Consider the following 14,105-nt stretch of genomic DNA (forward strand, 5'->3'; position numbering starts at 1 on the left):
ACTCTTTCCTTAATGCCATATTATGCTAAATGTCCTTAGGGCAGATTTTGGCCTATACACTAGTAAGAATTTTTCTTATTCTAATTAGTATTTTTTCTATTCCAATTTAGGGTTCGTTTGACCATAAAAAAAGATGGGGTATTATCACTTTTAGCCCGTGCCAGAAACTATTTACATCTGGTAGCCGAAAAAGTATATAAAATTTGTATATGTATGTATGTATATATATATATATACACACACACACACACACACACCCCCTCCCAAAAAAAAAAAAATTATATAATTTTTTCTGCTATTATTTTTACAGTAGCTATACAATGTCATTTTTCCAAAAAAGATTCTTTTTTTCTTTTATAATTTTTCACTTTTTTTTCAAAATCAGTTCAATTTTTACTTGAAGATGAATTTTAGAATTTCTTGAAAATTTGAAAAACTTCAAAAAGTTATTTTTCAAAATTTTCATTTTAAATCACTTATAAAAATTCAAAAACAGCCAAAAATTATATTCATATCCAAACACAATTCTAATATTCAAATACCATTTTACTTGATTTTCCCCACTTTTTTCCGAAATTTTACCATTCTTATGTCCAAATGCACACTAACACTACAATTTTAAATTTTATTTTCTTTTAAAAATTTCTTGACCAATCAAAGAATGCCACATTGAGTATCTCCCTTAGGGCTTCTCCAATGGTGCACTATTGTTTGCACCAAATCTAAATTTAGTGTTTTTTTGCTCCAATGGAATACCAAATCTTGCACCATTATAGTGCATGAATAGTCATCAATACCAAATTTAATTTATTATTATTTTATTCATCTTTTTATTTTTTTGAACTTTTAATTTATCATATATTGTGTATATAATTAATTTTTATATTAAGATCTTTATAATTTTAATTTTATATCCTATTTTTTTGATATATTATTTTGTATATATTATATTTATATAAAATTATAAGTTAATTTTATCATTATTATAATTGTATAAAAAGAAATATAACCATTATTTAAAAATAAAAAATGCATTAATCGAGCATTTCACACTTTGTAATGCAGTAATCGAACATTTATGGGGAATAGAAGCAAAAATTGAATATTTATGTGGTATTTAAATTAAATTTGACTATGATATAATATTTATTTAATTATCTTTTATCAATGTTTTCACTTTTAGTTGATTTATCCTTTCAAATAATTTTATAATAAATGATTATATAAGTGATGAATATGAATTATATATGATGAATATGGAAAAAAGAAAAAAGACAGGATTTATTTGAAGGAAATAAAAAATAAAATTTAAATAGAAAATAATAATATAATATAATATAGAAGAGAGAAGAAATATTTTTTTTGGTATAAAAAATAGCGTAATGGTCGGACTAAATTTGATGTTACGCTATTGTCAGAGAGTTAGAGAGAAAGGTAAAGCATGAGAAAACACACGTGTGGGGTTGCTGCTCTACGAACACTATCTTTCCACACCTTTTGCTCTCTTTTACAACTACTATATATATATTTACAGAATCAGATACGGATTTTACAATTCTTGCTTCAATTTCGGAAATATTATCTGCAAATTTTATGGGCATTGAAAGGTAGAGAGTAAAAGAGACAATGAGTAAAGGAAATGATCCAAATCCCTTTGATGAAGAGGAACCACAAATTAATCCATTTTCGGTAATCCCTCATTTTCCTCGTTGGATTGGATCTAACTATTTTTCTGTTTCTCTCTATCTTTATTTAGCGTAATTTTTGGTCTTTATTTGGTACGTGTTCAATTTAGGTCTTTGTCCTGATCTAGATCTGTGCAATTCAAGTTTAAAAATATAAATTTTAGTTATAAAGCAGCATTCTTGTTTTGATTAATTTTGTTGCGTGTGAAGAATTAGCCTAAATAGCTGCCTATTCAATCGGTTAAATTAAAAATAGCCAGCAAACATATAATATTCGTAAATGTATAATGTGTATAATCTTGTATAAACAGAGTATAATTTGTGTATACCGGCTAGAAAAATGAACAGTGAATCCGGCCGACTATTTCCGTAAAGATCCTCTTTTTTTTTGGTTCCTTGAGTCCTACGTTCATGGGAATGACAAATTAGGATATCCTTGTCTGTAAACTTCTCATTTTTGTAAAGTAAGATTATATTGCATTACAGCAAATTTTAAGTTTGGATGAGGTGAAATATTATGTGAATACATTAAATACGTTGCAAAGTGATTCTAGCTTTGTATTTAATTAATTTTAATGAGAATTGAAGTGGATTTCTAAAAAAACATTAAAATAGAAAAATCTCATTTATAAAGTCATTTATTTTTTGTAAGTAATTCCTAGTTTAGTCAAGCAATCAGCTTCCATCTAAACTAGTTGGGGTCGACTATACATTCTCTATTTCCATTCCGCTCTTGGACTCCATTTAATTTTAATACTAAAATATATTTTTTCTGAGGTAAATGAGGCGTTCTTCAAAGCAAGAAGCTTTTTGAATCATAAGCTTGATGGCACTATAGTTCGCACGACTTTGAGTATCTCCTTTCTTCTTATATTTTGGAATCAGGATACTTCTTCCCCGCTCGTTTGGCATCCTTGTACTCTTTAGTATAACATTAAATAGCTTATTAACACATACTGTTCCAACCTCTCCAAGACACATCCAAACTTCCATGGAGATACCATCGGGACCACAGGTTTTCTAGTCCTCATAATTTTCATGGCATCTTTAACTTTACAAGTCTAATTCTATAAGTGTATCTAAATTTTCTATTTTGCACAAGTACAGAGGTATATGAAGTTACCTCGTATTGGAGTTGAACATTTGATCAAGATAATACCTCCATGTCTCGTTGATCTCATTATCTCCTCTCAGCATGTGCTGAGAATTATCCGTAATACACTTAACCTGTCCTTAGCCCTCTCCTCTTCCAGGTGTGCTAGTTCATACATTTCTAACATTGGACACTTTTATCTAAAAATAGTTTGGCCTTTTTTCTTACTTTAATCCTTAGCTCTGATCCTAACTTTTCATACGTTCTTGTATCTCCTTTATCATGCACTTAATAAAGTCATTACCCTACCTTGTCTGGTTGACTTTAATCCCTTTGGATGACTCTCTGCCCTGCTTCCATATGAGGACAACAATTGAATATATCTTTCATAGAAAACTGCCAATTGCTTTATGGTGCATAAAAGCTCTAACTTGGTTTATAGCTAATTGAGCCTAGGAATGCAATGCTTGCATGTTTAATTTGTGCATTTGTTACACACTTATACTTATGCACACACTGGTGACTTTCAGTATGGTAATGAAATGCGAAATTCCTCCCATTTCTCATTTGTTTCTTCTTGCAGAATGGTGGATCTGCTCCTGCAACTAAATCACGCTTTCCTCAAATGATTGCTAGCACTCTTGGTTTTGGCCAAAAGAATGATGCCACTGTTGATATTCCGTTGGATTCAATGAATGTAATGATTTTATAGCTATACCTTTGCATTTCACCATAGAGCGTTGGATTTTCTGAATCAGTTCTCATGAATTGTGAATCAGGATCCCAAGAAAAGGCAAAAGGAACTAGCAGCTTGGGCAGAAGATCTGGAAAGAAAGGAAAGGGTTGGTTTCTGACTTCTGAGCCAAAATTGTTGTGTGCAATGTAAATCTTGTAAATTTTTATTTCCTTATTGTTTCCCAATTGTGTACTACTCCTAACTCCTAAGTATGGAAATGCTCTTGAAAATCCTGTTTGAGTTACTTATTTTCTGCATGTTTTCAAACCATGGCAAATTCCCTCAACCTATCTAGTGTTCTCTAGTCTATTTTGCTTTGCATATCATCTTGTGGCTTATGCATGCGCTCATGAACTGCCGGTTTTGCAGGAGATAAAACGTAGAGAAGATGCTGTTGCTAGCGGTAAATATGACTTGTGGGAGAGTGCTGTAATTATCTTGCACATTTTCTCTCTTACATGCTGATATTCGTTTTTTTTTTCTATGCTTCAATTTAGCTGGTGTTCCGACCAATGATAAGAACTGGCCGCCATTTTTTCCAATTATTCATCACGATATAGCAAATGAAATACCAGTTCATGCTCAAAGGATGCAGTATTTGGCTTTTGCAAGTTGGCTAGGTGTGCTTCTTTGCACTTCTTCGCATCTGTTCACTTTTCTCTTGTAGAGGACTGTTTATTTGTATGTTAGGAAGTTACTTATTCTGTTTTTTAGGGTTTAATTAGATGTTGCAAACATTCACATTTTTCGATGTCCTTTTATTTGGCACAACATTGTACTTTTAACATGAAGATTTTACACCAATTTCGGTTCTTTTTTTTCTCCTTAATTGATAGTGCGGGGTGATTATTACTAAGGGTCTTCTCAGTTTTGTGCTTTTACTTAAAACTTAAAAGACGAAAAGATTGGAATGTCAATCTTGCTGCATTTTAACCCAAGCTTATGGAAAGGTTTGCATGCAGCAAGTTAGTGCAGAAAGTAGAATGGCAACGAGGCTATTTTAAAAAAAAGGAATGGAGAGGATGGACAACTTTACTCTTCTCTTGTTTTGGGAGAGGAACTGATGTCATGTAACATATGCAGTTCAGCAGGGGCGGAGCCAGTGTTCTGGCTACGGGTTCGGCGAACCCAGGAGCTTTGCTTCAAACCTTGTATTTTTCTTGAAAATTGTGTTGATTACGTACAAATTATTAATTTAGAACCCAGTAACTTAAGGCTTAGAATTCTGAACTCATAAGCTTGAAATTCTTGCTCCGCCTCTGCAGTTCAGAGCATTTGTGGCATTACTAAAAATGGTACCAGATTTAGTTTAAATTGTTCTGTCTTGTCATCTTTGTCATCAGGCCAAAAGGCCAATAGCTTTAGGACATGAGGAGCATTAGGCTCTGTTGAGTTCAGTTAGATTCTTTTCCCCAAATCCAACAATCCAGCTCTGAAGTTTGTTGAACTTAAAGATAATTTTTCGTCACTAACAATGGATACTACTTAACCCCTTTACCGACCTGGAAGCTATATGTCAAGACCCTATGCAGTTTTCCTCATTGACTTTACACAAGATTCCCGATTCAAATAAGAAACATATCTAGAGTAGGATGAAATCAAATTAGTCAACCTTGATTCCTTGTTTTATGACGAGGTTTTTATATCTATGGTGGAAAAGAATAGGAGAAAAATCTTTTCTTGTGGCCATAAGACTTAATCTTTTGTCCTTTGTCCTACTTGTAACGTTTTCTTTCAAGTGCTATATGGACAAGTCTTCATCTTTCATCATCTCCATGCTTTGTAATGAACTTTTTCTACAGGTATCGTGCTTTGCCTTGTGTTCAATGTTATTGCTGTCACTGTTTGTTGGATAAGAGATGGTGGTAAGTTTCATTTTCTATGGCATTGTTTTTTTAGTTGTTTTAGTTCATTACATTGCTTCTGACCTTATTTAGTCTTTGCTTTCCTTAGGTGTCAAAATCTTCTTACTTGCTGTAATATATGCTTTACTTGGATGTCCCCTTTCGTATGTATTGTGGTATAGACCCCTTTATAACGCGATGAGGTATACAGTCTTTTATTGTTAATTCATCCCCTCTTATCGTATGAAAGGATTCCTTCTTATTGTTCTATTCTATTTTCAATGCTCTATTACGATGACTCATTTTGTGCTCACTTATGTTTGGATTTGCAGGACGGAGAGTGCACTAAAATTTGGTTGGTTTTTCATGTTCTACATGGTATGTTGTACTGACAAAGTGATAATATGTTTTCTAATTATATCCCAGGATTAAGTTTCTATAAAATTTGACTTTATGTGCAGCTCCACATTGGATTTTGCATACTTGCTGCTATTGCTCCTCCCATTATCTTTCATGGAAGATCCTTAACGTAAGTTTTGCTTTTATGATTCTTAGGTGAGATGAACTTTTTACTATGAAATGCAACAGTCTTAGTCAATGTGCTTCTTCTAGTAAGTTGTTTCGTGTATGAGGTTATAATTTTTAGCTAGTACCTTTATGAATATACCTTTTCCACAACAATATTTTTAATATTTTGCAGAAGCGTTGAAAATTATATTGGCCTCTAAAGTTGAAGTGTAGAGTTCTTATCATGGTGATGTGTGTGTGCTGTGAAGCTTATAAATAATGAAATATGAAACCCAAAAACCTCTGCCTGCACTGAAAGGAAGAGCATGCTTACCTTTATGACTAATGGATCCTGCATTTGATGGATATTATAACACTGGTTCTTAGATTGCTGATTGCCCTTCCTTTAGATGTGTTCTTGAGATGGAATTAGTAGAATTCGCTTGCTTGTATACATACACATGTAACTCTTGGTTCTCTTGTTTATCTTGTTTTCTCGTCTAAAATTCATATTGTAGAGATGCTCTTCTCTGTTCATGAAAAGGGAAAATGTGAAGTATTGGTGCCTCCTAATTTATGTGGTGTGCTAGCAGTGTTAACGTTCTTGGATTATCATTGACATATATATCTGCTCCCTTTTTAACTCATTCCAGGGGCATACTTGCGGCAATTGATGTCTTCTCTGACCATCTCTTGGTTGGGGTAAGTTATCTACTTCTCACTCCTTTTTTTTGGGAAGATTAAAAGATTGAACCAATTTATTGACATTTCTATATGGTTCTTTGATTATGTTTTTCTTGAGAATCAGTCTCATGCTGCTACTTCTTGATATAGGGATGTTTATGAAATGAATAAGACCTTGTAAGGCTTATATGATCCTTCGCCTCTAGTTACATACATAGGTAGCAATTAGCATTAATTTAGTCCAGTTAAAAATGCTAACAAATAGGGTAATGTTATAAATATATTATATTATGGATGTTCATTTAGTACTCCGTTGTAAATAAGCTTCCACCGTAAATATGTTTATCTATTTAAGTACTCTATTGGAAATAAGCTTCCTGAAGAAGCTTATCACTTCGATATCCGGTTATGGATAAACATTACCCCGGTAGAAGATTATCCATACCGGGTATAATAAGCTTATCCTTTCAGTACATAGTTATGGATAAACATTACCCCCGGTAGAAGATTATCTATACCGGGTATAATAAGCTTATCCTTTCAGTGCCCAGTTATGGATAAATATTATCCCGGGTAGAAGATTATTTATCCTTTCAGTACCCAGTTGTGGATAAACATTACCCCGGTAGAAGATTATCCATACCGGGTATAATAAGCTTATTCTTTCAGTACCCAGTTATGGATAAACATTACCCCCGGTAGAAGATTATCCATATCGGGTATAATAAGCTTATCCTTCCGTTATGGATAAACATTGCTTTCAGTAGAAGATTATCCATATCTGGTATAGTAGCAGCTTACACAGCAGCTTCCTTTCTTTTATAAGAGATTTCAGATTCGAATAATATATCAGTTTCTCTCTATACTTGTCTTTACTTTATAGTCTTTAAAATATAGTCTTTAAAATATAACAGGTAAAAGTATATTATTCCACTTAAGGCAAGTCACTGTTTGATTACCAAGTGGCTCCTCTAAGTCTGCTGTTTCCGATCCTCAGCACTTCCTGGCATTTGTTCTTATTCCTCTTTGTATATGTACATTTTGCACCTTGGTCTTGCTACTCAAGCGTTTTGCCAGCTTGACAATCTTTTTATGCTTATTCTCAAAATTAAGGTAATTGTGTTCCTGTATATTTGGAAAATGACTGGGAAATGGAGAAAATCTTCCAGTGGTTTCTCATTGATCAGTTTAGCAGGTTGAAGTAGATTTCAACTTTACTGCCTTTCATTTCTTGAACCTTACAGTAACTTTAACTTGTAATGTACGACACACTAGTTGTATGTACTGATTTAGAAGGGGTAGAACTCTCTATAGATAACTGAAACTCTAAACTACAGAAAATTATGATTATGTGATAATATCTTTTTATCACGCTTCTGATCTTCTCTTTATAAGATGTTCTCACTTCTCCTTTTCTTGCAGATCTTTTATCTGATTGGATTTGGCCTTTTTTGCTTGGAAGTTTTGCTAAGCTTGTGGGTATTGCAGGTTAGCATTTACAGAATTGGCATTCTTATTTTGCAAATCAACTGTCTGCGCATCAACTTCGTAAATTTTGACCACAATCTTCTTTTTGTGTTTGTTCCGAATGGCCTTCTTTCTTTTTGCCTTTTTTTTCTTCTTGTTCACTTGCTTTCTTTGGCTTGTGGGCTCGATTCCAAAAGTTTCTTGGAATGTCCTTCAATCTGGAAGCATAAAGAAAAAAGAGTTTCACATTAAATATATGTTCATCGCTTTCCTCTGGATGGAGAAGGTTGGTTTTCTTGGGAGTTCTTTCTATGATTAAGACTTCGTCTCTTCTTTTTGGGGTATGTGCGGTTGGTGTCGGTCGATGGTGTGAAATCCCTTTCCTTTGTCGAATTCCAAAAACGAATGAGAGGTTCCTCACTCTTCTTTGATTAGTCTTAGGACGGAGTGGAAGCCCCCACTTGTATAGGAGTTTAATGTATCCAGAAACTCAAGATAGCAAATGGCAGGGTGGGGCTTTTGTTGAACTCTTGTTGAACGTATTAGATAATTAGATATTATAGATGCTTGATAACAATGAAAAGTGATACGATGCTAGTTCCAGTTAATTTGCTATACAACATTAACTGGGGGTAAAAAGAAACTTAGTGTCAAGAATTGGTAATGTTTAATTACATATACTGATGTTTGCTTTAAAAACTCAATAGTTGTAATTGTAGGTCCTTATAAAAAAAAACTCAGTATTTGTAGTTCTCTGCAGCAGCAGGCAACTTGTGCATCATTGCTTTTCGAAACAACATGAATACAAATCGAAGTTCATTCATATAGGTCATACGAAAAAAATGAAATTTCACTGGTGCGAGTTCTTCATATGTCAATGTTCTACTTCCAACTTAGTTCAATAGATCACACTCGTATGAATTGCTTCAAATCCCTATGCAATTATGTCATTTGACAATTGGTTAGAAGGGGGAAAATGTTGTTGGCTGCTAACTATTTCTTGTTAATTTCATTTGCTTCTCACAATGTTTGTGTACTGTCACTGCAGAAAGTTTACCTGTACTTCCGCGGGCACAAGTGAGCATGATTTTGGATTCAAGACCTCAATTCAGCTGCATTTTTTTCGTTTTTTTTCTCGAGGAACCTAAGCTTGTGTCTTTACCTATGGAAATATTTTTTGGCTGAGTTGTGGTGCGCGGGATAGAGTTGTATGTTCTGTAGGATCATACAAATTGTTACTCCAAATGTGAGAGATGTAAGTAACTTCATTTCTATTGAACTCTTACTAGTTACTATATCATCATATTGCCAATGTATGTAATAGCCATTACATTCTATCAACTTACTCTGCCTTATTGAGCCTCTATTATAGTCTTTGGGGTTGAATTCTGCTTGGCAGTTTGCATTATGTTGAGCTTGTATCAACCGACTATCAAGTTTCTTTTTACAAAGCGAACTCCCATCCTTTTGGGCACAGGATACGAGAACCAATACGAGTAATCTAAGTGTACCTTTTTTTTTCCGATTAAGATTCTGAGTACTCTTAAGATTCTTTTTGTTAAACTGCACAAGAATATTACTAATTTTTTTTGGTAATTGAATTTTTCATTACCAGGGAAAATATATCTGTACAAAACAAATAACCCCTAAGAGACTGCGAAATAATAGACTTTTCGTAAAGAGCAAAACCAAAGATCACTACGTTCTCGAGATCTATAGCCACCTAAACCACTCCTAACTGGAGAAGAAGGAATCAAACTAGGGATAGTAATTCATTTTCCTCGGGCACCCTGCTACTTTTACTTTACATCTACCTCTAGTCCTCTACCATGGATCTCCTGGGCCACCAACTTCACTAGTTGATCTTCAGTTCTTTTGCTATTTTGAAATATTTTGCTATTCCTCTCCTGCCAGATGAAGTAAGTACAACATGCCAAGATGATTCTATATACTTCTGCTTCCGCCCCTTTCCTTGTGCTTTTCAGCCGAAACTTGCTCTCTAGGCGATCTGTATTGCAACAGAGTATTTGCAATGAAAGAACTAACCCGGTCGTGATGTCACCTATCATGGAACTAGGCAAGCCGACACACTCCCAAACAATTAGATATTTCATTAAAAGATAGATAATAGCCTTTTTCATACTGAAATTTCGTAAATGAGATTAATTCAAAAAAAAAAATAAAAAAATACGGAAATAGAAGCCTGACCTCAAGTGTCACTAAGTCATGAGTAAATACTATAAATGTTCTGAAATATAGCAAGACTAACATAGTCTGAGAGTAGCCAAAATACACTTAAAGGAAGATAAAGAAGGAGAAAGACAGGACTGCGATCGCCAGACAACTATCTCGCTATCTTCGATGAAAGTCCGCGACTGGAATAGTCAACAGCTGCTACTGTGGCTGAGATACCTGGATCTGCACGCAAGGTGCAGGAGGTAACGTGAGTACACCAACTCAGTAAGTAACAAGTCCAAACCATGGACTGATAGGTAGTGACGAACGTAACCTCAATATGTAATAGAAATAAACTGTGCAGGAAAGGTAGGCATGCTATCAGTCCAAGAATACAACTCAAGTAGTAAAATAAATACAGATCTAAACAATGTGAGATATAAAGCTCAACTAACTCTACATGCTAATGCACAGAATGTATAAAATGCACCATGTGCTCCCACTCTCAAGTGCTCAACTACTACGTACTGCATATGGCCATACGGCCCAGGGAAAATCCATCTCGGAACATATACAACACTGACTGCAAGTCAACCAGTATTGCGGAACAAGGGTAATCCAACCCTGAGGAGAAATCCATCTTCAGGTATATATCTATACACACTTAACCACTCGATACAGCATATGGCCATCCGGCCCAGGGAAATCCATACCGGAACATACTCATCGCTGACTATAAGTCACTCGGTACCGAGGAAAAGGGTAATCCAACCCCGTGGAGAAATCCATCTCTAGATATCAATACTTCGGACAAATCCATGTCCAGGGAAATCCATCCCTAAAAATATCATCTGCGCTCACTAGGGGTGTGTTATAGACTCCGGGGGGGCTCCTACAGCCCAAGCTCTATCATAATCATCAACATAACCGTTGCGGCCTGCAGCCCCATCCCATAACTGTCACTCATAATCAGGCTCTCGGCATCACTCAGTCATCAGTCTCCAGTCTCTCAGACACGGGCTCACAATGCCATGAAACTAGCCAGAAATAATGATATAATGTGCCAAATAATAACAATTGAGACTAAGACATGGTATGATATGCATGAATAAGACTAAGTACATAATATCAATGAGTCTAATAAAATCACATCAAGAAACGACCACTCGGGTCTCAACAGTATCGGCGTGAAGCCTTAACAGGATATCAAGCATGATTTACAACACATTTACTTAATTACATGATAGAAATACGAATATCAGCAAGAAAGAGTCACTAAGTGGTGCCATGGAATGAACCAGACCACAATTCTCACGGTGCACGCCCGCATGCTTGTCACTTGGCATTTGCGTCACCTTAGTACTAATCATATAACACATAGTTCGGGGTTTCGAACCTTCAGAACCAAGTTTGGAAGCGTTACTTACCTCAATCAAGCCAAAATCTTACTCCGCGATGCCTTTGCCTCTTGAACTGGCCTCTAACGTCCTGAATCTAACCAAAAGCAATACAATGCAATCAATATAGGCTAAGGAACCAATTCAACACGAAAAACTATCAATTTAGACTAAAATCCTAAAATTCACCCAAACCGGCCCCCGGAACCACGTCTCAGAATCTGGAAAAAATCACAAAACTAGAAAGCTATTTCACTCACGAGTCCATACATACAAGATTTATCAAAATCTGACTCCATTTGACCCCTCAAAACCTGAATCAAACTCTCCAAAAATCCCAAGCTCTAACCCCTCATTTTCACCCCTAATCTTCACTAATTACATGATTAAATAACGAAAGATCATCACATACACGAGTATTAGGACTCAAACCACTTACCTTACTGATAAACCCCTGAATCTTCCTCAAAATCGCTCTCAAAAGCTCCAACGCAGACTAAAAATGGTGGAAAATGACCTAAAATTAGCGAAGTCCACCATTTATACATTCTGCCCAGAACTTCCGCATCTGCGGTCCTCATGTCGCTTCTGCGATGCCGCACCTGCGGAATATCCATCGCAGGTGTGGTTCCTACTTAAATCCTAAGAATCCGCTTCTGTGTTAAAATGTCGCACTTGCGGTATCGCAGGTGCGCCCCAAAGCTCGCACCTGCGCTTCCAGCCAACTTCAACCTTGGCCGCACATGCAGTCTCTTCTCCGCTTCTGCGGGCTCGCACCTGCGGTCCCCACTCCGCAAGTGCGGTTATGACAGCTGAGTTCAACTTCAGCAATTTCTCAAATTCCAACCTTGTTCCGTCAATCACCCGAAATCAACCCGAGGCTCTCGGGACCTCTACTAAACATACCAACAATCAAATATCAACCTACGAACTTAGTCGAACCTTCGGAATACTCAAAACAATATCAAAACATCAAATCACCCTCGGATTCAAGCTTAAGAACTTCTAAACTTCCAATTTCCGCAAACGACGCCGAAACCTATCAAATCACCTCCGAATAATCTGAAATTTTGCACAAACGTCACAAATGACACTATAGACCTACTCCAACTTCCAGAATTCCATTTCCGACCCCAATATCAAAATTTTCACTACCGACCAAAATCGCCAAATTTCTAACTTTCGCCAATTCAAGCCTAATTCTACCACAGACCTCCAAATCACATTCCGGACGCGCTCCTAAGTTCAAAATTACCTAACGGAGCTAATGGAACCATCAGAATTCACATCCGAGACCGTTTACATATAAGTCAACATCTGGTCAATTTTCCAAACTTAAGCCTTCCCAAAAGAGACTAAGTGTCTCAAATCCTCTCCGAATCCACTCCAGACCCGAACCAACGGACCCAACATATCGTAATATAGCTGAAGAACACAAAAGGAAGCAGAAATGGGAAAATAAGGCTATAACTCTTGAAACGAACACAAAAGGAAGCAGAAATGGGAAAACAGGGCTATAACTCTCGAAACGACTGGCCGGATCATTACAACACAGTATTTTTGGTGATGCCCCACTTGTCCAGTCTGTCTTTTGTAAGCAATTTTCCATGAGCCACCATTCTCAAGTTAAAGATTCATTTTGGGCAGCCTAAATTGTTGGAAATTAGTTTCCTCCATGATACTTTTAAGATCCTTAATAGTCCTTTCCTTGTGTTATAAATAGTTTTAAGAACACAAGTTTCTTGGTCCTTAAAAATGAATTTCATTTGACTTGTTAAAGTTATAGCTAGAAAAGCATTAATAGCAAATGCTCTACCCTTGGAAGACTCGGGTCTAAATTTAAGTAGAGACAAAATACTAAGTAATTTCTTTTAATTTCAGTAGAGTTATCCGTTGTATTTGTATTGATATGCGATAGCAGATATTTAATGATTTAATTAAAGTGCATGCAAATTAACTCAGACTATACGTCATGAAAGTAAAAAATAAAAAAATAAATACTCCAATACAGTGCCAGAATTTCATATCAAAGTCCATATCTCCCATACCCCCTCGTCTCCTCATCTTTTCTCAACCCATATCCTGCTGCCACCTGTCACAGCAGATATCCAAACTGCAAGAATTCACAACCAAAACTTCTCCATTCCTTTATTTATCACAAAACCATCACCTCATCACCATTAAAATTTTCAATTTAAAAAAAAAGAAAAATCAAGAAATTTTGTCTGAGAAAAGTTATTTTTACAATAGCATCCTTAAAAAGATTGAAAAATTCTCCTTCCAACCCTCAAAAGCACCTCCATATTTGTCCAAAACCAAAAGTATTGGACATAGACAGCCACAAATGTGACGCATCAGCCTTTTTCTCATCAAATCAAACATTTTACTATCCAAATCATTATTACAAGTGGGAAGCTCCTAATTCAAAGTTAAATTACCAAAATGTCCACCAAAAGCTGATGGACGTTTATACCCTTAGTCTTATTATACTTTTTAGCAACTAAATTATTGTATAAA

The 14,105-nt window shown here is 35.5% G+C and overlaps 1 protein-coding gene across 1 annotated transcript; it reads left to right on the top strand.

Annotated features, from left to right (window-relative positions):
• Window positions 1-1,473: 1,473 nt before the first annotated feature.
• LOC104217457 (secretory carrier-associated membrane protein 4-like) lies at window positions 1,474-9,357 on the top strand. The gene is made up of 12 exons (XM_070165052.1): window positions 1,474-1,689; window positions 3,362-3,475; window positions 3,558-3,620; window positions 3,884-3,917; window positions 4,012-4,134; window positions 5,317-5,379; window positions 5,468-5,561; window positions 5,691-5,736; window positions 5,820-5,887; window positions 6,519-6,567; window positions 7,972-8,037; window positions 9,065-9,357. The coding sequence occupies exons 1-12, from the start codon at window positions 1,627-1,629 to the stop codon at window positions 9,095-9,097; spliced, it is 816 nt and encodes a 271-aa protein (XP_070021153.1). The 5' UTR covers window positions 1,474-1,626; the 3' UTR covers window positions 9,098-9,357.
• The last annotated feature ends 4,748 nt before the right edge of the window (window positions 9,358-14,105 follow it).

This window comes from Nicotiana sylvestris, chromosome 12 (assembly GCF_000393655.2).
Source record: "Nicotiana sylvestris chromosome 12, ASM39365v2, whole genome shotgun sequence".
NCBI classification, from domain to species: domain Eukaryota; kingdom Viridiplantae; phylum Streptophyta; class Magnoliopsida; order Solanales; family Solanaceae; genus Nicotiana; species Nicotiana sylvestris.